Source organism: Anabrus simplex, chromosome 11 (genome assembly GCF_040414725.1).
Source record: "Anabrus simplex isolate iqAnaSimp1 chromosome 11, ASM4041472v1, whole genome shotgun sequence".
Classification (NCBI taxonomy): domain Eukaryota; kingdom Metazoa; phylum Arthropoda; class Insecta; order Orthoptera; family Tettigoniidae; genus Anabrus; species Anabrus simplex.
Window position 1 is genome coordinate 115,055,880 of NC_090275.1, and position 26,321 is coordinate 115,082,200.

Here is a 26,321-nt window from a genome sequence, read left to right on the forward strand (position 1 = left end):
ACTTCAAGTATCGAAAGAAAATAAGGGACGTTTCTCGCTCTCTAGGGAGCACACCATCCGGGAGTCGGTACCCGCATTCCAGCAGGTCTACAACGAGAGTAACTTACATTGCGGTTGTAACTATGTTGAATATTTCTATCACTTTGTACCAGAATATTTAGGAAGATGGGCAGAATCTCTGGAAAATTTTAAAGTAACAACAAAGTAACTTCGTCTGTTGAAGTTGAGGATATTATTCATTCTGACGAAGAGTGTACGTCAAGCGTATATGTTCGCAGAAAACCTGACTATTTGGAAATCTTATAGCAAATCAAGTTACCGGTGCTGGGTCGCGGTGTTCCGAACGAGTATTCTCAAATATGAATTCCTTGTGGGCAGATGAATAAACACAGCCTTAAGGTGATGCTGATAACTACACAAAGTGACTGGAATGGCTGAAATAATCGCGGGTGCATTTCGTTCACGGGAACGTTTGTAACAATTGTGTTTATTTCCCCGAGTTTCAACGAGTTTTGTCACGTGATGTTGAGACAGGAGCCTAGTTGGAGATAAACTCGGAATAGCTGAAGTATCCAGACATAAAAACAGTCGATAGGAGACTTAACTGTTAGTAAAAACTGTGCATAGAAATTTATTTTTAGAGATAAATTTTATTAAAAGCAATAACCGATGCAGCAAATTTAATGATAAGGGATACAACCATTCCTACTAAATGAAAAATTTCTCGGATCAAAAATTCTATTCAGAGATTTTTTACTATATCTACATTAGGATAGATGTAAAACACACGACTTGTAAAGTTACATACATTGATTAGTACCTGTCTACATTTTCCGTTGTATCCATAAATACCAACAAATGTATATAAGGTTAACTTACTAATTAGCTTGAATTTTAAGCTGGTGTGCTTACACCGAAGCATTTATAATTACGCCTTAACAATATTAAGTGTGTATATTCTCGTATTCAAATACAAACACAAATGATCTTTTGCCATTCCGCTGTTAAGTATGCATACCATTTTCCTTCGAACGAGTAGCCTTATTATTCATGAATGTCAACGGGCTGTTACCACATGACACGATCACTCGCCATTACAGTTCAAGGCTGTTCACAATTCATAGGAAAATAGTGACTGGAATTATAGCCTGGACGTAACTCGGATCCACAACTTTGACTACAATAATCTCGAAGAGGAACAAAGAACCTGAGATGGAAATTAGGATCCACAAAATTTAAATGCATGGTGTTGCAATCTCTCACAATCCTACTGGAGGCTCAAAGTGGGGCTCATAATTTATTTTACACCAAAGGGAATGGATTTGCCAAATGGACGTATTGTTACTTGTCACTGATTACATTATTCAGCGACCACGTGATCACCGTTATCACTTAGGCTACATTTCCCATTTGACAATATACCATTAATTCTGTTTCTAAATTAACAGCTTTACATACTGAGTGACCTAGTTAGTCATCTATTCGTCCAGTAGTCGTCTATTGCCGTAGCTATGCCTGTCAAACTACAGTCCTCAATTTCTCAACTGTCAATCCTAACGCTAAAGTTTAATCTAAATCCTTTGTACACGATACAAGTCGCACACAGGCGTAGTGTCGTGCATGAAAAAAATGTAAACTCAAAAATCCACGAAACAACTTTACCTCAACCATACAAAGAAGAAAATAATATAATTATCGAGAAACGACCTCCAAAGCCCGAAAAATAAAATACCCTCCAGCGGTGGTCATTGGCGCCGAGTTCGACATCTCCTCCTTCAAAATCACAGGGTTTCTATGGACTAATGTTTAATTCATAAACTAAGTGGGCATGAGTTCGTAACCAAGGCATTCATTTTTAACTCACTCATCTTTATAATGTGTTAAAATCTGTGCCTGGGCTCTGACTTTCATTATTAATTTCATTTTTAACGTTGCCTAAAAACCAAAAATATATTCCTCATCTTGCATTTACAGTAAAAAAGCGATAACTCTGGTCTGATCATTTAATTTACCATAATCTGTCAAAAAAATACGCCACTACCTTCACGAGAAACATATTCCCAACGACCCTTTCCATTACTGACGAATTACAAATATCATTTTGTCGTGCGAATCGGCCGTACTTCACGATGTCACGAAGATTGTACACTTCTATAATCATGATAGTATTCGAAATTTATAGGAGTAAATCTCCCTCATATTATTAGTTCGGAGATATTTTTCCCTCATTCTCATTTATTCTCCCTAGAATAGGCTATCCATCCTCCTAATAATTCTCACAAAAGTTCATCAATTCGTCGTAAAATACTTCCCTTACCAGAGGGAAACAACGGGATCACATCAGGCGTTACCGTTATACACATATCTCAATCTTCATTCTCATGATAACTAGGGAACACGCAATTGTGTATAATTTTTGCTTTCCACCTCAGTATTCCATTCTTTGTCCACACCTCATTGTCTCTTATCCTTCCTGTACGTCACCTGTAATTGAGATAATGTGCTACATCAACTGTTCCCAAAATCTTCTGGTATTTATTATTATTATTATTATTATTTACGTCACCGTTTTCCATCGTCAGTTATTCCAAAACGTTATCCCTGGCATCATTTTGTATCCAAATGGACTTCGTTAACATTGAAAACATCTTACCAGTTTACCTGTTGGCCGTTAAAATTTTGATTATTGAAGTATTTAACTCCATCGTCGGATCCGCCATTACTTTACTCACATAAAACAAAATGAAAATAATTTGCCTTTGAAACCTCCAAACAAAACAAAACAAAATCCACGTTCCTAGGAAACCTGTTCCGCCCGGAAATTGACTCACCTTACCAAAAATACAACTAAACAACTATAAACATATATTTATTCTGACAGCTGAGAATAATCAGTAATTAGTGGAATTATTCCGTCTTCAGCAGGAATAAAACGCAAGTGTCCTAAACATTGACAAAACTTACATTATAATCAATAATTTCTACATGAAAGGCATGTTTGATAATTTACTGTTCGCTCATATCCCACAGCTACGTTGGCTTCATTACAGATATCCCAACACTTCTTTGTAACACACATGATACAGGGAGAAATACTTCGACTACAAGCACACTAATGATAATACTGGTTTGTTTAATTCACGAAATCCGCGTCTCTTAAACATTTGAGACTAGGCTGACTACTGTAGTCCGTTCCCTCAAGAGTCTAACGTCGTCCTCTGCTATAATATAAGTTTTGTCAATGTTTAGGACACTTGCGTTCTATTCCTGCTGAAGACGGAATAATTCCACTAAGAGAATCATAGTCTACGGAACATTTTTGTTGATGTTTAACAGTAGGCCTGACTCACTTCATCCATGACTGTTCCACATGCGGTAAACGCTTAAAAATCACTAAAATTACTTAGAATAATACTGTTCACGACTGTTGCTCGCTTCTTCAGCTATCCAATGAGCCTGACGCGAATCGACTGGTACAACGGCGCGGACACCATTAAAGACAGTGGGACACGTAGCGCTATTTGTAAACTAAATATCTTAGCTCAAACTCATTCGCGTATCAAATACTTGGTAAGAGTTCCAAAATGTATCCGGCGAATGCTGGTTCAAGTCCAATATTGAATATTGAATTTCACCTTGCGTGGTGGATTTTGACTTTTCACTTTACGCATGCCACGCTAGCTGCTGGTAGCGACCTTCCGTCCTGCGTACTAACTTATTCGTTGCTTCCCGAAATGTTGAAATTTCGGCTTACGGGAGAAAGCTCATTCTTTCTGTACAGCATTGGGACTTACTCTCGCTTTAATTATACAAACTATAATCATTTTGACGACGGATTTAGGCTATCAGGTACAGTGCCGTATTATGGCGTGTAGCGTGTCTGTTTATTGGAGTCACTGAATACTCACATTTCTGTAAATTTTAACACGTTTTCAAGATGCTTAATTTGATTAGAGCCACGAGATGGCGGAAGAAGAAGGAACTCTCATAACAAGAATGTACTCGGAATAGCTGCGACGTCTTTATAATAAGGGATACGGACTCGTGATCGAAATGCCAAGCACAGGAGCAGGGCACAAGGCAACCAGAAGGTACTGAAGTATGGGAATGAAATCGTCTGTGACGAAATACTGTTAAGAAAGGTGGGGAATGAATTACTATACTGAGCCGTGAAAAAGGAAGAAAGACCTCACAAATTTACGACAACTTCATCGACGGAACGTTTTAAGGATACAGCAAAGAGTTCTGTCAAATGCTTGCAACTCACGGTGCAGCAAGGAAGAGACTAATAACATGCAATGCTCTCTGACCTGAATTCATGAGGACAAATTCGTGCAAATATTCGTTTGTAGTGAGAGGAGTTCCAAGACAAGTTTCATTAAGTACCAAATTCTCTGAAATTATTTACGAAAAGATTACGACGTAAGTGATAGGAATTGATTGATTGATTGATTGATTGATTGATTGATTGATTGATTGATTGATTGATTGATTGATTGATTGATTGATTGATTGATTGATTGATTGATTGATTGATTGATTGATTGATTGATTGATTGATTGATTGATTGATTCTCTCCCGGACGTCTTCGAACCTGTTCCAGGCTGGAAGTATAAACAACCTCCTAGCACGAGCGAATCAGAAGCTTGATGCTTGAAGAAAGCGAAAAGTTCAGATCTAAGCAAAATTGAAGAAGAAAAAGTGCAAATCTGGATGAAGGAATAGAGAACACAGGAGAGCCACCTCACTCTTCAAAAGATGAAAACATTGTCTTATCCCGTGACGTACGCACTGTCTACTTTGTGAATAACTCATTTTAAGAACAACCTGACTGTTAAGAAGATAATGACGAATTTGTTTTTATAAACACGCCTAAATAGTTGAGAGATGAGTGTGGCATATCATAAGAGGGCTCTGAACATGAGATCCTTCTAGCTGAGTGCTGCCTGACTTCCCTTGGTCAATTCTTGTTCTCTTCAGACTCGGCCTTACTTTTTTTTGCTGATGCCTTCTTTATTTCGTTCAGATTAGTGTTAGTAGGGGAGAGTTGTAGTTCCCCACAACCACCAGTTAAAAGACTCTTCAGCTTGTCCACAACTTTGCCGAAGCGTGATGGGAATGGACATTATCCAATCATTCGACCAGGTCAGTTAAATAAGCGACGGAATGACGTGTGAGCTGATTCTTCACCTCTCGGACTGTCGGTGAGTGCTGCCTTTATCGTTATCAGTGTCTGCTTCAGTGTCACCTGTTCCACATCAGCGCTTTGTTCAGAGTAGAACAAGAACCGTTGTCCAGTAGTAGCGGTAATTTGATCCTCTTGAACCCGTTAATGTCGTTCTTTTCACTCGCCCCTATATTTCTACCCATCCTTCTGAATCACCTTGCAGACGTTGCTGTGGGGTTAAGACTGGTTCCTACTGAATAAACCGGTGATATAGTTTGTGTTTTTATTTCAGGATGGAGAACCGGGCACCAGCACTGCTCCTCCTTCGGCAAGGTAAGATGTGTCTAGTGCAGTAATAATAATAACTAGCAGAATTCCCGTCAAAACATGGCGGGTAAACGGGTAGATATTCATTAGTGTTTAAGATATTCTGTGTACAACTAGCTCGCCATGATCGGTAAGGGTGAAGTATATATTGTCTGACATTGGTATGAGATTTCTAAATTTTCTTTACCTTATAATCTTATAATCCGGTTCGAGTCCGTTGGTCATAAAAAATTCAGCTTAAGGGAGGTGGTGATTTACAATTTTTAAACACTAGATTGTCAGCCAAAAGCCTGGATTAAATTCCGTAGTGCCCATACGGAGTGATGGCATATGACGCTGTTATTCTTCTTCTTCTTTCTTTCTTTCTTTCTTTCTTCGTTATGCCCGTTTACAGAGCGCGTTGGAACCTGTTAGCTTGATGATGGTTTTCCTTTCTTCTTCTCCTCCCAAAATCTATTCATGAACTCGCTATGCTGTTTCTTGCGTTCTTCCGTCCATTGTCTCCCTGTGGTTCTTTTAGCCTTTTCCGTGAACGTGTGCTTTGCAACCAGAGTTCCAAAAGCCTTGTGATCCCTGATGATATATTCTCTGATATTAGTTTATTTTAATCCCTGCTTTATTACCTCTAACCAGCTTATTTTGACCTTCTTTGATTTAATTATACCAAGCATTTTTTTTTCATATCTAGTGTCGTCCATTCTACAGATGTGGCCATAGAATTTCAATCGCCTCCTGCGTACGGTATCGGTGAACTTGTCGATTGCTTTGTACAAATCTACAGTTTTCCTTTTGATCCATATAACATTTACATGAACGGGGCCATATATTTTCCTAACAATTTTTCGTTCTTGTTTTTCAGTTCCATCAATTTTAGAGTGGCCTCCTAGGGATGTGGTTTCTGAGGCATACAAGGCTTCCGGAAGAACAACAGTCTTGTAATGCCGAAGTTTTGCATCTTCTGACATCACTATTTTATTGTAGTTTTTCCCTGTTATTCGGTATGCTTTCAGGAGTTTGATGGCTCTTCTAAATTAGCTTTCCTTGTCCAATATGGATTTTACAATGATTTCTCCCAGATATTTGAAGGAAGGGACCTGTGTGATTATTCCATAATTTGTCTGTAGTGGGGATCTTTGGATATTCTGGTGTCCATTAACCATGATATGAGTCTTCTCATACGATATCCGGAGGCCCTGGAGGCCTGTCTTTGTTGCTACCTTGTGTAACTTCTCTATGGTATACCTGGTTTCTTCACTAGTCTTGGTAAAGATAGCTAGATCATCAGCAAAAGCTAGGCACTTCACGTTAATTCTTTTTCCCCGAGTACCAATGTTTATACCTTCGATTTCTTTTCCCCATTCCCTGATGACTTTATCTAACACTAATTTAAAAAGGATTGGCGAGAGGTCATCTCCTTGTTGAACTCCTGTATGCACTTCAAAAGGCTCTGATAGTTCACCTAGAAACTTCACTTGAGATGTTGTGTCTGTGCGAGTCTGACGGATTAATTCTGTGGTCTTCTTGTCCACACTGATCTCTGCTACGATGTCCACAACAGTTTGTCTGTCGATAGAGTCATACGCCTTTTTAAAGTCCACAAATATGACAAATGTGGTGGTACTGCGGCGTGTCCTTAATACCGTCTTCAGACTCCAAATTTACTTAGAACATGATCTACATTTTCTGAAGTCTGCTTGGTTTTCACCAATCGAATGATCTGTTTGTTGTCCTGCTCTGTTTAATAGCGCTTTAGATAAAACCTTGGATATAACTGGTAAAAGAGATACGCCTCTGTAGTTGTTGGGGACCGCTCGATCGCCTTTCTTATGTAACGGATGGATAATGGCATTCTTCCAGTCCTTCGGAATCATCATGGTCTCCCATATTTCTGTTAATAGTGTATGAATTCTTCTGATGAGGTAATCTCCTCCTATTTTCAACGACACTGCAGTTATGCCATCGTTCCTAGGAGCTTTATTATTTTTGAGCGATTGGATTATCTCTTCAATTTCTTGGGTTGTTGGGGGCTGTGTTTCTGGGTTTGGTGGAGGTTTTTCAAACTGTAGTCTTTCAATTGGTGGATCGCAGTTCAGTAGATTTTGGAAATAGTCAGCCAGTATCTTGCTGTTCTCTTTACTGTTTGTCTCTAGTGTTCCGTTAGGTCGACGAAAACTTAGTGTTGGTGGTTTGTACTCTGATAAGTCATCACAAAATGGTTTGTAGAAACTCCGCGTGTAGTTTTTCCGGAAATCCTGTTCTATCTCTGCGAGTCTGTTTTTCTTGTATGTACATTTTTCGCAGCGGATTGTTTCTGAGGTCAGTTTTTGAGTCTTAAGGAAATTGTGCCATCTGTCGACTGTTCGGTGTCCATTCCATTGATTCCATGCTTTGATTCTGTCATTGATAGTTTCATCACAGGTTGTGTTCCACCATCTGTGTTTGCGTTTCCTGAGTGGCTGTCCGAATTTCATTGCTGATGACTGTAATGTTTTGCGAATGTCTGGCCACACCTTAGGATCTTGGTCGTGTGTCACGTATGAAAACGTCAGCGTTCTTCCTCAGACAGTCCGGATCCACTCTTGGAAATCGGTTGCCTTTTGGTCTGGATCTGTTTTGGTTGGAACTTAACCTTGATTTGCGACAACTCCCTTCCGTACTTTAACATTCTGAATCTCAAGCATATTCTTTACGGAAATAGCAACATGATCAATCTGGAATTCCCTTAGTAATGGGTTAGGTGATCTCCAAGTTTTCTTTTTATGTAAAGGCTTTATAAAGTTTGTAGACATGAGTCTCAGCATGAATGATGTACAAAAGCTTATTCGACGTTCTCCATTCTTATTAGTCTGTCGATGTGCAGGATGAATCCTATGATTTATCTGTATTTCTTCTCTCTGCCAACCTGTGCATTGAAATACCCTAATAAGATTTTAACTTGATGTTTAGGGATCTTGCTAGTAGTTTCTTCAAGCAGTTCCCAAAAATACTCTACTTTCTGAGGATTTTTCTTATTGTCTATGTTAGTGGGGGCATAGACATTTATCAAGGCATATGCTTCGTTGCTTGATTTCACTGTAAGCACTGAGATTCTTTCACATGGTGATGTAAAGTCGGTGACTGAATCTAAGATAGTATTCCTTACTGCAAAGGCCGTCCCAAGTATTGATAAATTCCTCTTGATATTTATGGCTGGTTTACCCTTAAATACCCTGAAGTTTTCAGAGTCAAAGATGTTCTCATCTTGAAATCTGGTTTCTTGGATCGCTAGGATTTGAATATCAAATTTGTCCAGGGCGTCAGTCAGTTGTTTAAGCTTTCCAGTTTTCAGCAGTGTGGTGATGTTAATAGTACCAAGGAAGTTCCTTTTTTTGGGGTGAAGAGATTTTGAGCAGTTCCGATCCTTCTCTGAAGCGTGATGTTTCCGATCCCCCAGAATACGACGATCGGAAGAAACCGGACCTGCGTAGTTGCATTGGTAGCGTGTGTTCCATCATGCTAGGGTTACAAGTTGAAAATACAACTACTGGTGACCTTTTGGGAAAGATCACGAAGGCAATGGTTTCCCACTGGGCGATGGGGTCGCCACAACCCTACGCCAATTATTATTATTATTGTTATTATTATTATTATTATTAACAAATACATTGCAAATGGGAAATATTCCGGTGGTAATGGTCACTTAAAGTAATGTAATAATAAAATAAACATAATTACCCAACAACAAGCAGACAAACAAACAAACAAACAAAGAAACGGGCAAACAACAAGAGTACAACAAACAACTACAGTATATGGAAAGAAAATATTACAAGAAATGCTTCTAGTTTAACATTCTAAATCCAGCATCATCATATACAAATTCACACACAACGTAAGTATTTTACAGTGCTTATCACTACGGCTTACAATACTACAGGTTGAGCTTACTATTAGCTTAACACTACAAGTAAAGTACAATTAAACTTAAAACATAACTACCCAACAACATCAATGGGAGTACAACTAGCAATTCGAGGGAAAAATTTCAGAAAGTACTACTATTACAACCTTCTAGATCCGGCATTATCGTCTTCTTCTTCTTCTTCACAGTACCGTATCAGGTCCCCCTGACGTTGGCGATCACTGTGGCGAATGCAGAACGATCTCTTGCTAGGTGGAAAAGTCTTTCAACACTGTGAATTCCAGTCCATTCTTTGATGTTTCCAAGCCATGATGTTCGCCTCCTCCCGACACCTCTTCGACCCTGTATTTTGCCTTGTACAATCCGCTGTAAGATGAGGTAACGGTCATTTCTAAGGATGTGGCCAAGGTAAGAGATCTTCCGGAGTTTTATTGTTTGAACGAGTTCCCGACTTGCTCTTGCCCTTCTGAGTACTTCTTGGTTCGTTAGTCGTGCAACCCATGAAATCCTGACCATCCTACGGTGGATCCACATTTCAAAGGCTTCCAAGCGTTTCACTGATATGTTCTTGAGAGTCCATGTTTCCACACCATATAGCAAGACTAAACATCCTCTGTCTAAGTTTTAAATTTAAGTAGTCATTGCAAAAGAAAGATTTAATTTTTGTAAATATTTTTCGTGCTATTGCTATCCTCTGTTTCACTTCTTTCTCGGGATCAAGTTGTTCAGTGACAATGGCACCCAGATATTTAAAAGCGGTTACTCCCTCAATCTGTCGGTTGTTTAGTTGTAAGATTGCCTCAGCATTGGCACGTCTGCTGAAGATCATGAACTTGGTCTTGTTTACATTTATTTTTAGTCCCATGTCCTCACTTACTGCACTAATATTATTGAGCAGGAGTTGGAGACCTTCAAAATTGTCACATAAGATGACTGTATCATCCGCAAATCTTATGTTGTTAATTATGCCACCATTTACTTGTATTATCGTATAAAATTTAATACACAACACAGGTGTTTCCAGAGCTTAACACGACAGTTACACTACTATAAGTTGACTTTATTACTAGCTTAACATTAAAATGTTAATAAAGTAATGTTAAAAATGCAATTGCCCTACATGAAAAACATCAGTGCAACAAGCGAATCCCTGGAAAGGAAAATTACAAGAAATATTACTAGCTTAAGTTTAAAATTCTAAATCCTTCATAATCATAAATAAATTCACACAAAACTTAAGTACTTCCCAGTGCTTAACCCTAAAGCTTGCAACACTACAGGTTGAAATTACTACTAGCTTAATATTACAAGTGATAATAAAGCTAAAAACATTGGTAATTCCCAATAACAACGACAACTACAACAACTTGAGTACAACAAGCAATTCCCTGGTAAGAGAATACCACAAGAAAAGAAAATTTATGGTCCTGTTAACGAGTTAAATCTTTCACACGTCCGTATGCTTGTTTCTGGCCCTAATTTTATGATTATGATCATTTCTCGATAAGTATGAGGGAGGTTCCAACCTATTCCTTTTACTATTCCAAGCAGCCCCTCCCTATAGCTCTTATAAAGACCACAGAGGCGAGCTCTAGTTCCTCTAGATTCAAGACTTTCCCAATTAATGTTATTCCTCGTATTTCCGGTTACGAAACACATCCCTCTCCTTTGAACCCTGTACGTATCCCAGCACGCAGATCCATATTCGAGGATCGGTCTTACCAATCGTTTATAAGCTTTACTTTTGGCACCACAATTAGCTTTCTTGAGATTTCGCATAATAAAATGTAACGATCTCCAGGATTTCTTAACTGCATTTTCCACTTGCTCTGAGCAGTTTAATTATTTTCTAGTAGTAACAGCTAAGTACTTACAACTATAAACTTTAACAACATTTTCTCCCCCATTTTCGTAATTCCTCTTTCCTGTCATTTTCTTTTTACTGAAACACAATTTCTGGCCTTTCCGCCGCGGATTTCCAATCGATTTTCACGCGCCCATTTTTCAATCGTATCTAAAACCTGCTGAAGCACTAGTTCATCCCCCTCTGTCTTTATCTCCCGGTATATGACGCAATCATCGGCAAAGAGGCGCACTTCCGATATGTTCGTGAGATGAGGATGTAACGCCTTGAGCAGACACCTTGTTGCTATTCGACAGGAGTAGGCCATGCGCCGTCACCTAATTTCACCTTCCCCCTTCCTACATCATGTATCACGTGATTCATCTCAGTAGTGATTTTCCAGGAGTTATGGTACCGCTGCCTCCACAGGCCCTCGGGAGAGGCCTCCGCCGCATTGACCTCTGGCAAGGTCATTGACTATGCCCGCTAAGACTGCATGCTTAACCTCACAGACGCTACCTCGGAGGAGCTTCACCTTACTTTCTACGCGCAAGTGAGCAAGCCTAACCTCAGAGTCGCTAACTTGGAAGAGCCTAACCTCAGTTTACGACGAGATGCCCATCCCGACGCCATCTTGCTAGATGCCCCTCCCGACGCAGATTTTGCACAAGAGAGCATACCTAACCTTACAGTCGCGATCTTGGAGCGGCCTAACCACAGTTTTATGGCCATATACCCTTACTGACGCCATCTTGAGTAGTAGCGCAATGGGTATTCTCTCGACGCCATCTTAAGTAGTAGACCAATAGGGATGCGCATAAGTGAGCACAGCTAACCACCTGGAGGAAACTAACTACACAGAGCCCTAGTTTACGGCCAGAAGACATTCCCGACGTCAATTACACATGATGGTGTATATATACGGGCTCTTATGAGGTTACTGTGCAAGATGGCGGTTATACATAGTCTCTTATGAGACGGCCTAGGGGCAATTGCGCAAGATGGCGGCTATACACGGACTCTTATGGAGAAAACTGGCCGAGCGGCTACTGCGAAAGATGGCGGCTATACATAGGCTCTTATGGAGGAAACTGGCCTAGGGGAGACATAGGATTTAAAGAGATGGCCTAGTGGCGATTGCGCAAGATGATGCCTGCGTACAACTTCCTAGTGCTTGGGCCCCTGAAGAAAGATGGTTGCTATACATTGGGTATAGGAGACTAAACTTAAGGAGATGGACCAGGAGCTAATGGCGATACATTGTTCTTATAAGCCTAAACCTACAGAGCTGCCTCAGGAGCTCACATTCGATGAATGAGACACTGGCTGCTATGCAAGATGACTGCTATACTTTATTCGTATAGGCCTTAACAAGATGGCTGCCTCAGGAATTCACAACTTGTAACTTATGACTTATTAGTTTGATCAGCCTTACATTCGAGAACTGAGGCAAGTGCTGCTATTGCAAAATAGACGTTATACTGTATTCTCATGGACCTAACTCTAGAAAGGGGCTTATAACTTGTAATTCATGGCATATTATTTGTATCGGCTAAATTTTGGGAGCTGGGGCAGGGGCTACGAGGCAAGATAACTGCTGTGCATTGGTTATATTAGACTAACTTTAAGGAGCTGCGCTATCGCTCGTCCTTCTAAACAGCAACACTTTATAACTTTAGTCTAGCACAGGAGCTAGTGGTGATACATGAGCTTTGGAATGTCGTATGGCTTTTAGTGCCGAGATATCCCAGGACGGGTTCGGCTCGCCAGCTGCAGGTCTTTCTATTTGACTCCCGTAGGCGACCTGCGCGCTGTGATGATGAAATGATGATGAAGACAACACATACAACCAGCCCCGTGCCATTGAAATTAGCCAATTAAGGTTAAAATCCCCGACCCGGCCAGGAATCGAACCCGGGGCCCTCTGAACCGAAGGCCAGTAAGTATAACCGTTCAGCCAATGAGTCGGACATATGAGCTTTATGCCACTAACTTGTGGCGGGAGCATTGCTAGGGCTTTTTCGAGTATTGGAGTAATGCGCGGGTTTATCCACCTAACCGGACACCCTTCGTAACATCAGTGTACCGCAGGGGCTCTTGTTTATTCATAGGCTCTTATGGGAATAAACCTGGGGAGAGCTGCACTGGGACTCTCGAGGAAGGATAGTCGTTCAAACCTCAAAGCATAATCAGAATGATGAGATGTAGATAAACATTGGATTTTGTTATAACCTAACTTTGTAATCCTGTTAGAAGTGATAAAGTTCATTCAGTGTAGGGTTGCAAAATGCTGAACCGAAAAAGTGTCGTTCTCCCCACGTGGTAGGGAATGGAACCTAGGGGTCACGTCTTACCATAAGGGAAAAAGAACGAAAGGACACTTTTTCCTCCTCCTCCTCCTCCTCACAGCGCCCTTCCCCTCCTAGGGATAAGGGGCTAACGGGCCAATTAGGCAAAGCGCTAGTGGGATAAAGGGCAAAAGGCTAAAGGGTTAATGGTTTAAAGGGCTAATGGGCTAAAGGGCAAAAGGTCTAAAAAGCTAAAGGGCTAATGGGCTGAAGTGCTAAGGAGCTAAAGGGCAAAGGGGCTAATGGGCTAAAGGAGAAATGGCTAACATTTGCGTAGTATTTAGGGTACCCCTCCTCTTTTTATCCGGAGCTGGAGACCGGCTCCACAGCTAGAGGCGGAGTTAACACCCTAAGGGAGGGATGATGTTGGAAACACAGTTAGTCGATCCACTACATGCTACCGAAGGATGACTCAGGCGAGGGTGAGGGTGATAGCTGGGAAGGTAGGATGGTGTATAGGCCGTTGTACTGTCGAGAAAGAGCTTGCAGGTAAGGTCTCCACCTTGAAGAGCTATAACTGAATAATACATTTATGACGTAATTCTTGCTCTATTTCGAAAATATCTGCTTTATACTCTGTCTAATCAGCATCTTCATAGGCTCTTAGCACTTGTAAACGTTTTACCTGTACGTTGGGGTCTTTACAGTATCTTACGTCTAGATGGGGTAACAGAGGCATGTTGTGAACTTTGAGCCTGCATACAGACAGTTGGTTATGTAGGGACTTGTTTTGATGTAATATGTGCTTTTGCAGTAGCGTTTCAGGTACAAACTTAACTTGTTTTGATAGCAAAGAAGCGTTGAGATATTTTCTAATTTATATTGGATCCCTTCTTGAGATATTTGAACTGCGACAGAAAGTGTAACAGAACTTGTAGCATGCCTGGACAACAAGGGAGAATTAAAAATCTCTCACAGAGGTGTACTTTTTTAAAATAAATCAGTATGTCCTCGAATAGGGTTGAGCTCTTTGTATTTTCTTCTCGATGAAGTTACCTCACACGCGGCTACGTGACGTTGAGCGTTGTAAGCGTTCCTGAACTCTCTTCTACAATATTTGAATTTAAAAATTGTTCTACAATTTATCTCATGACGTCCCTTGTGAAAGTTTCGGGGAAATATTTCTCCACACTCTTTGCAAATATAGCTAGGAATGGGTTGTTCCATGACAGACTTTGTCTTCTGCTAACATATTCTTCTTGAAAAGGTACAAGTTAAATCTACTAGACACTTGCTACTCTCTACTTTCACGATGTGAACAGCTTAAAGATTAACAGTAGAAGAACAAAAGCGTAAAACCTATATTTTAAACCTCATACACGTGTAGGTGTGGAGTTTAGTAGGGATAGTCAAGGAAGAGGGAAGCAGTGAGGTTAGGCCCTGCCAGGATGCAAGCAGTGAGGTTAGCGATGCTCGCTTCTCCAAAAAGTGAATTTAGGGTCCGAGAAGTTAACCGCTTCCATCTTGACATGTCCTAACTACGTCCACGAGTTTGGTGCGGATTTCGAACATGGCTATCCTCACTGCCGCTTCGTTGACAGACCCTAACCTCAATGCTGCCATTATAACTACTTGAGCGCGGAATTTAAACAGCCGTCAAGATGGAAGCGTTTAACTTGTTGGCACCTAACCTCACAGTGTTGGACAAGAGAACGTCGTTAACCTCACTGCTGGCATGTTGGCAGTGTATAACTTCTCTGCTTCCCACTTCCTTGACTACCTCTTCTAATCTCCACACCTAACCCTTATAAGGTGTATAAGATATGTTTTACGCCTTTGCGTTAGTTAACTGTTAATCATTCAGCTGTTCAGATCGAGGAAGTAGAGAGTAGCAAGTGCCTACCAGATTTAACTTGTATCTTTTAAAGAAGAATATGTTATCAGAAGATAAAATCCGTCATAGAATAACCCATATCTAGCTATATTTGCAAAGAGTGTTTAAACATCTTTCCCGAGGCTATCACAAGAGACGTCATGAGATATCTTGTTGGACAACATTTAAATGCAAATATTTTAGAACAGAGTTCAAGAATGCTTACAACGCTCAACGTCACGAAGCCGCGTGTAATGTAGCTTCATCGATAAGAAAATACAAACAGCTCAACCGTATTCAAGCAAATACTGATTTATTCTTAAAAAGTACACCACTGCGAGAGACTTTTATTCCTCTTCTGTTGTCCAGGCCTGCTACAAGTTCTGTTACTAAGCACAAATTTTGAAATGAAGATAAGCAGGATGATGATGATGATGATGCTGAGGATGCTGGTAATAATAGTAATAATAAAGGAAAAGGAGAAGTAGAAAAAAAGCTGATTTCAATGTTTCTTTGCCATTAGTGCATTATGATTTTACTTCAGTTTCTAAACCAACTACACGTTCTGTCGACGTGAGAACGTCTCAAGAAGAGATGCAAGATGAAATAGAAGAAGATTTCAACGCTTCTTTGCCATCAAAACAACTTAAGTTTATACCTGGAAACGCTACGGCAGAAGCACATATTACATCAAAACAAGTCCCTACATACCGACCGTCTGTATGAAGGCTCAAAGTTCACAACATGCCTCTGTTACCCCATGTAGACGTAAGATACTCTAAAGACCCTAACGTACTCGTAAGACGTTTACAACTGCTAGGAGCCTATGAAGATGCTGGTTCGACAGAGTATAAAGCATATATTTTTGAAATAGAGCAAGAATTACGTCGTGCAGGTAGTATTCAGCAATAGCTCTTGAAAGTGAAGTCCTTACCTGCAAGCTCTCTCTCGAATGTACAACAGCCTACACACCTTCCTACATTCCCAGCTCTCACTCTCGCCCTCACCAAAGTCATCCTTCTGAAGCATATAGTAGATCGATTAGCTGTATTGTTACAGACTATTTTTTTCCAACATCCTCCCTTCCTTTTGGTGTTAACTCCGCCTCTAGCTGTACAACCTGTCTCAAACCCCGGGTAAAGAGAGGGGAGGCACCATAAATACTACAAATGTGTAAGTCATTTTGCCCTTTAGCCTATTAGCCCATAAGCCCTTCAGCCCATTAGCCCTTTAGAATTTTAGCCCCTCTGCCCTTTAGCCCATTATCCCTTTATGCCATTAGCCCATTAGCTCCTTAGCCTCTTAGCCCTTTAGCCTTTTACCTTTTACCTTTTAGCCCATTAGCGCTTTGCCCCATTAGCCCCTTAGCCTTTTATCCCTAGGAGGAGGAGGGCGTGGTGAGGAGGAGGAAGTGTCCTTTCGTCCTTCTGCCCTTCTGATAAGGCGTGGTCCCTGGGTTCCATTCCCCCCCATGTGTGTACCACGATCATTTTTTCAGTTCGGCATTTTGCAATCCTACACTGAATGACTTTATCACTTCTAACAGGGTTACAAATTTAGGTTATAACTACATTCTATGTTTATCTACATCTCATCATTCTGATTATGCTCTTAGCTTTAAGCGACTATCCTGCCTCGAGAGTCCTAGTGCAGCTCCCCCACAGGGTTAGTCCCATAAGAGCCTAAATATAAGCAAGAGCCCCTGCGCTACACTGATGTTAGGAAGGGTACACAGTTAGGAGGATAAAACCCGCCGCATTAGCCCAATAATCGAAAAAGCCCTAGCAATTCTTCCCCCATGTTAGTGGGATATAGCTCATGTATCACCACTAGCTCCTGTGCTAGACTATAGTTATGAAGGATAGCTGTTTAGAAGGATGAGCGATAGCGCAGCTCCTTAAAATTAGTTTAATGTGACCAATGTACATCAGCTACCTTGCCTAGTAGCCCCTGCCTCAGTTCCCAAACTTTAGGCGATAAAAGTAATACGCCATAAGTTACAAGTTGTAAGCCCCTTTCTAGAGTTTGTCCATGAGAATACAGTATAGCAGCTATCTCGCATCACAGTACTTGACTCAGTTCTCGAATGTCAGGCTGATAAAACTATTAGGTCAAAAGCTGCATGTTGTGAGCCCTTGAGGCAGCTCCCTAGTTAGATCTATACGAATAGAGTATAGCAGTTACCTTCCATAGTAGCCCTTACCTCAGACCCTCGAAAGTTAGGATGGTAAAACTAATAAGTCATAAGTTACAAGTTCTGAGCCCCTGAGGCAGCCCTCTATGTAAGGCCTATACAAATAAAGTATAGCAGTCATTTTGCATTGTAGCCCTTGTCTCATTTCTCGAATGTCAGGCTAATTATACTAATAGGTTATAAGTTACAAGTTGTGAGCCCCTGAGGCAGCTCTCTAGAGTTAGGCTCGACTTCCTTGACAGTGAGTTATGACGCGGAGGATCGACTAACTTTCCTAAGTACCGGAGAGGAAGAAGTTTACATCCTCAGGGTTAAATTTACAACACGGAAAAGGGACTTACGCATTTCTCTGGCAATATTTCTAGCTAGGAAATAAAGGTAAAGCTACAAAGAGACAGCGACACTGCACCCAATAGCTTCTCCTTGATTGACTCCAACAAAACACAGACCGGAACACGTCCGACTGTTCATGCGAGCTTGTCCCCTTCCACCACCGCATGCCCCAGCGCTACCGCTGTCCAGGTCGCCTTGAAGTAGTGGCGAGCGATTTAGAGAATCAGAATGCTACTCTAATAATTTAACACTTTACAGCAATGTTTTATGCTTTTAAAGGCACTCTGCAAATATACAGGCGATGAGCTTTACGATGGCCATCGGTTCAATCGTTCTGTCAAAATCACTTCAGCCTCTTCTTTTACATACATAGAAAATAATAATAATAAGGATAATGGTCATTTCAGTAATAACAATATTTTATGATAGACTGTGGGAGATCATTCATGAGGCACTTGTGGAGGGTTCGTATGGGATTGTTACCCACTGAAAATCACACACTCTTTTCGCACCACGCGCATGTCTGCCCGGGAATCGCTCTCGCATTACTTCAGGGCGGCACCGTGGTTTTGTATTATACTCCTCTTATTTTTTTCGCTCTTGCAAGATAATTTCTGCGTACGCAGCTATCTGATCCCAACACTCATGGGCCGTAACATCGCTAGGACAATAGATTCAGGTGTCAATTTCCTTGGTCATCTTCCAAACATCTTCTTCATGTAGACCAATGCTCACATTCAAGGAAGGAGTTCAGTATATCGTCAGCATCATTACAATACATAGTGGATAGCTCGCTGTGCCTATTCCATATACACATTTTCTAAAGTAACCATGGCCTGTCAAGAGGTGCGTCAGGAAATAATTAGCTTTTCCGTGTGCCCGTGCTACGCAATTCGCTAAACATGGTATCAGCCGCTTAGTCCATTTCCATCGTGGGATTTCCTCCCAGCTTTGCTGCCATCGTTCCATTCGTTCGCCGTAAGCCAACTTCTTGGCGCATTTCTTTCCTAATTCTCCTTGCTTCCAGTCTCTGTAGGGAAAGTAAGTCAATCGGTGGTACTGCTGCTACCGTAAGGAGCGCAGGTTCGGATACCGTACGATATGCACTTGTGTAGAAGGGCAATAGCAGTTCTAAATCATTGGCGTCAGCACATTTTCTGCAGAGTAACCACCGGAGGTCATTGGCCCCTAGTAGTATGGCTACGCCGATTCGCGGAGTTTTTCATAAGAGAGCAATCCTAATCCCGCAGACGCCATCTTGGAGAAGCCTAACCTCACTTTAACTGCCGGTTGCCCTTCCCGACGCGGAGTTTGTTTAAGAGTGCAAGCCTAACCTGACAGTCTTCATCTTGGAGGGACTTAACCTTATTTTTACGGCAAGTTGCCTTTCCCGACATGTATTTTACATAATAGTGTATGCCTAACCTCACTGCCACAATCCTGGAGGGACTAAGCTCAGTTTACGGTGAGATGCCCTTCCCGAAACCATATTGCGAGATACCCTTCCCGGAGCGGATTCTGCATGCGAGAGGCAATCTGACCTCACAGTCGCCATCTTGGAGGGGCCTAACCTTAGTTTTACAGGCAGATGCCTTTCCCGACGTGGACAGTCACTACCTTCGAGGGGCCAAAAATCCCTGCTCCTTCTTACCAGGCTGCCCCTCCCGACTTCAATTCCACAAGATGGCGGCTATACACGGACTTTTATGGAGAAAGCTGACCCAGAGGCTACTGCAGGAGATGGCGGCTATACAGAGGCTCTTGTAGAGAAGGCTGGCTCAGGGGATACATAGGATTTAAGGAGATGACCTAAGGGCGATTACGCAAGGTGGCGGCTATACACACGTCCTTATGATGAAAGCTAGGCAAGAAGCTACTGCACAAGATGGCAGCTAAACATAGGCTCTTATAGAGAATGTTGGCTCAAGGGAGACATAGGATTTAAAGAGACGGCCTAGGGGCGACTGCGCATGATGGCGGCTATCTGCCAACTTAACTACGTGGTGCGCGGAAATTAAAATCCATGTGTTTTCGACAACTGGCATCTTGAAAGGTCAAAACCACATGGGCGCGGATTTTAACGATAAGAGGTTTAGTCAAATATTCCCTTTTACCAGATATAGTTACGTTATGGTATTACGCTGGAAATCATTGTGTAGCGTTGTCCTCTTGTTCATTTTACCTCATAATATGATGTGTCGCATAAGGTTTTACATACCCTTTTTACTGTATTCGATTGATGAAAAAGGGCAGGTAGCGGTAGGAGCAGGAGCATTGAACAGCAAATATTGTATATCTCTATCCGACAAGACAAAACAGTTTGACCATCTGTACAGGTAAAATCCTGTTACAGAGGACATAGAGATACTGTTGTTATCTTACAGTAAAGATTAGGATTCGAACTCTGCTCCCTTTATATTCATCATTAGAAAAATACTAAACGCATAGTCAATTCGCTCGGTATAGGTGTTTGTTTCTTTTTTTGCTAGGGGCTTTACGTCGCACCGACACAGATAGGTCTTATGGCGACGATGGGATAGGAAAGGCCTAGGAGTTGGAAGGAAGCGGCCGTGGCCTTAATTAAGGTACAGCCCCAGCATTTGCCTGGTGTGAAAATGGGAAACCACGGAAAACCATTTTCAGGGCTGCCGATAGTGGGATTCGAACCTACTATCTCCCGGATGCAAGCTCACAGCCGCGCGCCTCTACGCGCACGGCCAACTCGCCCGGTCGGTATAGGTGTGGAAGTAAGTCAAGCATATGCTGTATGTCTCCATCCGACAAGACAAAACATGTTGACTATTAGACAATATACATTTCCCATCGTGTTCTGAACAGAAAAACGAACCTTCATTGTAACGCAAACACATAGTTACTGTAACAGAATAAAAAATCACGGGATTCGAACTCTGTTCCCTTTATATTAGAAAAACCTCTAACACGTACATACTGGGATTCAAACACTAACTCTGTGTTGAAAACAGGTTACAAATGATAACAAACGCACTTCTTTAAGTTATATATGCAATCATCTCCTACCTATTGTGTTAAGGAGATCGAGTTGCGGGATTCTAGTTCTATATAATTAGAATAAAAAGGGAGAGGGACGGATGTGTGTTTGGTGTACAGTTGTACTTCCTCTTAAATCAATAATCTCTACCACCATGTAGATAAAATGGTTTTACGTCACCTTTGAGCGGAGGAGGGGGTTCGGAATTCATATATTGTTAACTTACCTTGTTTATAAAAGGATTTTACCCTTTTAGTCACTACTTACGTCAGGAAAGGGGATACCACAATCTAATCCAGCTATAAATCGAACATGGTCGATGAATAGCTCGGACGGATACTGAGGCGAACCCCTATTAGTCGACACTTACAACAGGTGTTTTGTGTTTAGTACACTGAATTTTTGATTTCACGTTTTAATATTACAGAATTGAACGCCAGAGACATTTAATTGTCTATTGTAATTTTGACATTACCTGGTATAAAATAGGAAACTACGTAAATCTACTATCATGGCTGATGAACGACATAAATCTATTATCATGTCTGGCGACATAGGAGATTAAAAAGGTTCAAACCTAGTATTTTGCATAGCCGACAGAAGGGTTCGATCCCCGCTATCTTCGAATGCATGCTGATAGCTACGCGAACCTAATTACAAAGCTACTAAGCTATTTATTTTATTTATTTATCGTATGGCATATACATGATCAGTACAATAAATTACAGGTTTATATCTACATTATTTACATAGGTAATCGCCTGTGGTGTCGCCAGGAAAAATTCACTTGTTTCTCCACTGAAACGTCTCAGAGGGCATTCTTGTGTGATGTGCTTCACAGTTTGCCTCTCAGCACCACAGTCGCAGCAGGATGACGACTTTTTCTTCCATTTATACAGCAGTTCTGCACACACACCATGGTTATTCCGGATCCGGTTTAATGTGGACCATCCTTTCCGAGGTTGTTCAAAGCCAGGTACCTTCTGTGTAATGCACGGCATATCTAACGATTCTGCTGTAGCAAATTGTCTCCATTCATTAGACCATCTCTCAGTCAGATTGAATGACTGGCTACAAGGTTCTCCGCTGTACAGATGGGTGGACGTCTTGACTTAAGTCTGTCTATGTGTAGGTGGGGGATATCCTCATCAATGGGCAATCTTTGATTATTCTGGATCTTATTGTATTCATTCATCAGAGCAATTATTCTACGGAGGTGGGGTGGAGGAATATAGCTTAGTACGGGCAACCATTGAATTGCAGTTGATCTGATCGTGCCAGTGATCATTCTCATTGTGTCATTTAACTTAACATCTATTCTCTTCACATGAGGACTGTTCATCCAGACGGGGGCACAATACTCCGCAGTAGAGTAAACCAGACTTAGAGCTGAGCAGCGCAGAGTAGTTGCACTTGCACCCCAAGAAGAACCACACAGTTTTTGAATTATGTTGTTACGTGTCTGAATCTTGGCAGCGCTCTTTCTCAGATGTTCTTGGAATGACAGTGTTATGTCGAGTGTAACACCTAGATATCTGGGGTGTCTATTGTGGCGGAGTAGAGTGTTATCGAAGTATACTTTGAGGTCCCTTGAAGCCATTCGGTTGTTCAGATGAAAACAAGAAACTTCTGTTTTACTCATACTTGGTTGAAGTCTCCATGTTCGAAAGTATTTTTCTAAAACAGAGAGATCTTTTTTCAACGTTTCCTCTGTCTGCTCGAAGCATAGGTCTTTAGTGGCAAGAGCCCAGTCATCTGCATACCCAAATTTTCTGGATCTTGTGGATGGTATATCTGAGATATATAAACTGAACAAGAGTGGGGCAAGCACTGAACCTTGCGGGAGTCCATTATTTAGTTTGCTGGGTTTGCTGATTTCTTCCCCCAAGACTACACGAAATGTTCTGTCACTCAGCATGTTATTTATAAGATGAGCCAGACTCCTGCATGGAATCATTTTAAGGAGTTTGCTGATTACACCTTCTCTCCATAGTGTGTCGTAAGCTGCCTTTAAGTCAATAAATGCTACTGAAGTCTTTAGTCCTTGCTAGAATCCTGCTTCAATGAAGGTAGTTAGTGACAAGACTTGGTCAGTACAGCTTCTTTGTGGCCTGAATCCTGCTTGTTCAATAGGGATCGTTTCCAACACTTTTGTAGCAATTCTATTCAGGATTAGCCTTTCAAGTAATTTATAGCATATATTAAGCAATACTATTGGTCTATAGCTCTCTGGTGCATCACTAGGCTTTCCTGGCTTTAAGATTGCTATTAACTTACTCGTTTTAAATAAGCGAGGTAGAATACCTGTTCTAAGAATGTAGGTTAGAAACCTAGATAACCATAATTTTGTATTTGCTCCACAATTAATTAGAAACTCAGGATGAATCCCATCAAATCCCGGTGCTTTACCAGTTTTTATGTCTTTTAAAGCTGCCTCAATATCTTGCACAATAAATGGTCTAGTGTATTCTGAATCAGGGGGGCTTGTGGACTTAAGACTGGTTAATTGTTTTTTGATGTTCCTTGTATGATTTATGTCTCTCGGTGATCTAGACATATCAACTATATGAGCTGCAATTTTGTTTGGAGTGACTGCAGAACTTTTACGAAAGATGGGAGTGGCCCCACCAAGCTTCCATAACAATGACCATGCCTTTCTGCTCGATTCTCTGAAATTCATAGATGTTACAGTTTCAGTCCATCTTTCTCTTCGAGCATTATCTAGATTATGAAGCAGTTCATCCCCTATTTCTTGTTCAGCACTGGCAAGGAATTCTTGGTATAACTTTTCAGTTGCATCAGTCCAGCCAGGAATATATTCCTTCCTATAGCCTCTAGGAACGAATTTTTTTGCGGTGACAATTACAGCACCCACAAATCTCTCATAATTGTTACTTGTTGGTGGTATCCATCTAACATATTTATCAAGGTCACACGAGAACGCTTTCCAGTCTGCTTTCCTGAAGTTCCATTGTGGACGAGGATAAGAAGTTATCAGGGGTATTTACATTCCAACCTCAAGACATATAGGTCGATGTTGACTATGTGGGAAATCTTGAAGTACTTTCTGTGATGTGAGCAGAGGTTGATTATTCTGATCACTGGAAACAAAACATAGGTCTGGGTTGTATTCCTGTTTCCATACAGCGGATCTAAATGTTCCTCTATCTTTTGCGTCAAACACAAGATGAATATTATGTTCCTCAGCCCAGTTCATGATAGTTTCTCCATTAGAATCAGTGGCACTACATTTCCATTCTTCATGGTGACTGTTGAAGTCACCCACGTAGATGGCTGGACGGTCCTGCACCTGAATAATTTGGGAGGGCCATGGTGAAGGTGGAGGCTTGTAGACGTTTATGATGGTGACATCTCCAACTTTGATGACAACTGTATGTATGTCGTCTTTTGAGCTAGCTGCGAGCAATGAGGCATTTTCAATAGTACTACGGACATATGTAGCTGTACCATATATATGGTGATACGTTGCACCTACGATATCATATCCCGATATTAGCCCTCTCATTTGTAATTGGTGTTCATCCGCAGCATGTGTTTCCTGAATGGCAACCACACCGATTTTTCCATCTCGTAGTATTCTTGACAAGTATTGGCATTTGGATTTGCTTATGCCTTCTATATTTAGATGAAGGACTTTAAGTGTAGGCCCGAAAGTCTTTGCCTGTTGGTTCTGAAAAGCACCGTTTGAATGATATTTCATTTTCATGTAAAATAGTCAGGAGATCACTAGGATAGTCTGGCAGCCTGATCGCTGTTGCTCGCTTAGCACCACCCAGGAAGCACGCGTAGGGTACTTTTAGGTTAAAACCTACGGACGTGAGCAACTCCACTCCCAGCTACTAAGCTAAAACACAATCACAGAACCCTAAACACTCTTTGAAAAAACACACCTACCGTATACACCGAGGTAGGGAAAACACAAAGAAAATGCTAAGGGAGATTAACACATCACTCTAACAATATTAATCCCGTCTTCTCGGTAAAATGATTAGCGATATTTGGTTATACACGTGTAGCGTTTCATGATGAGGACCAGTGCGAAGCGATGTACGCTGACCATACATTACCTCGTAATCTGCAGGCCTTCCTAGGCTGAGCAGCATTCGCTACCTGCAATCACGTATAGAAAACATCGATAATTTCGGCTTTACGTTCCTACAGGGTTTTAGAAGACGTTGAGGTGTTGGAATTTTTTTATACGGATCACATTCTTAAACAACAGTAATCACCACTATCACTCTGCACAGTAAAACTTAGATACACATACACATTTATTAGCTTACTTGAGATTATCAATACCTACATATAAAGCGAAGTAATCTTATTTAAATTTGAAATACATTCAGTTGATAAATAAATAGCGTGTTCTGCTCATTGCATGATATATATCGGATGTGTGCAGGGAGACTCCCTGCGAGCGTGTACATGTGTGTCTCGCCACAGGGAAACGGGTGTCTTTTTCTGCTTATGCAGTCGTCCCACCTGGCTCTCTACATTCATTCTTTCATTAGAAAGAGGAAAATTGTAAAAATTTAATCCGATAAATTAATGCTCTACCGAGTTGAGATTATTATTATTCTTATCTAGAGGGGCTGCAGGACAAAATTCCGTTACCTTCAACGTTATCTGTCTGCAACTTAGCATATTCTATCCGGCCTTATTAAAATGTATATTCATACTTTGGCGACTATTAGCTGGGAATCGTATTTTTTATACATAATTTATACTTACACTTCCATGCTTTAAATGTAATCTCTAATACGCGAGTAATGGACTGCATTCAGTGAATGATGGGAATCTTTTATTACACCGCATAGAACTATATACTAAGTGTAAATTGCTTCGTATACTAAGTCACATCCGGACGGGCAGGCAGAATCTTGCAGTGTAGTAAAAATGCAGACAGATATTGAACTTTCATCGATACGTGGGTTAGATCCGGTTATGGTAGCGACATGCAGGCAGAATGTTCACATTCTTTTACTGAATGCACTCCATCACTCACGCATTAGAGATTAAAACATGAATATGTAAGTATACGGTATGTATACAAATACGATTCAAGTGTATAATTAATATTGGCAGAATTCTGTAACATGTATTGGACCCTGGTCGGGCTGAGCAGCGGTCGCTGGCTGCGTGGTTTGAGTCACGTAGCTATCAGCTTGAATTCGGAGGTTTTTTTTTGCAAGTTGCTTTACGTCTCACCGACACAGATAGGTCTTATGGCGACGATGCGATAGGAAGGGCCTAGGAGTGGGAAGGAAGCGTCCGTGGTCTTAATTAAGGTACAGCCCCAGCATTTGCCTGGTGTGAAAATGGGAAACCACGGAAAACCACTATCTCCCGATTACTTTATACTG

The 26,321-nt window shown here is 41.1% G+C and overlaps 1 protein-coding gene across 5 annotated transcripts in view; it reads left to right on the forward strand.

Annotated features, from left to right (window-relative positions):
• Positions 1-26,321, forward strand: part of LOC137502690 (uncharacterized) — a 91,205-nt gene that overhangs the window by 21,524 nt on the left and 43,360 nt on the right. For 3 of the 5 annotated variants that reach the window (XM_068229646.1, XM_068229645.1, XM_068229643.1), the window contains one exon: positions 5,461-5,501. The exons of the other annotated variants lie outside the window; for them this stretch is intronic. Coding sequence is in view for 1 of the 3 variants with exons in the window: in XM_068229643.1 (XP_068085744.1) it covers positions 5,461-5,501 (41 nt within the window). In the remaining 2 variants the exon portion in view is untranslated. The remainder of the gene's footprint in view (positions 1-5,460; positions 5,502-26,321) is intronic. 5 annotated transcript variants of the gene reach the window in all.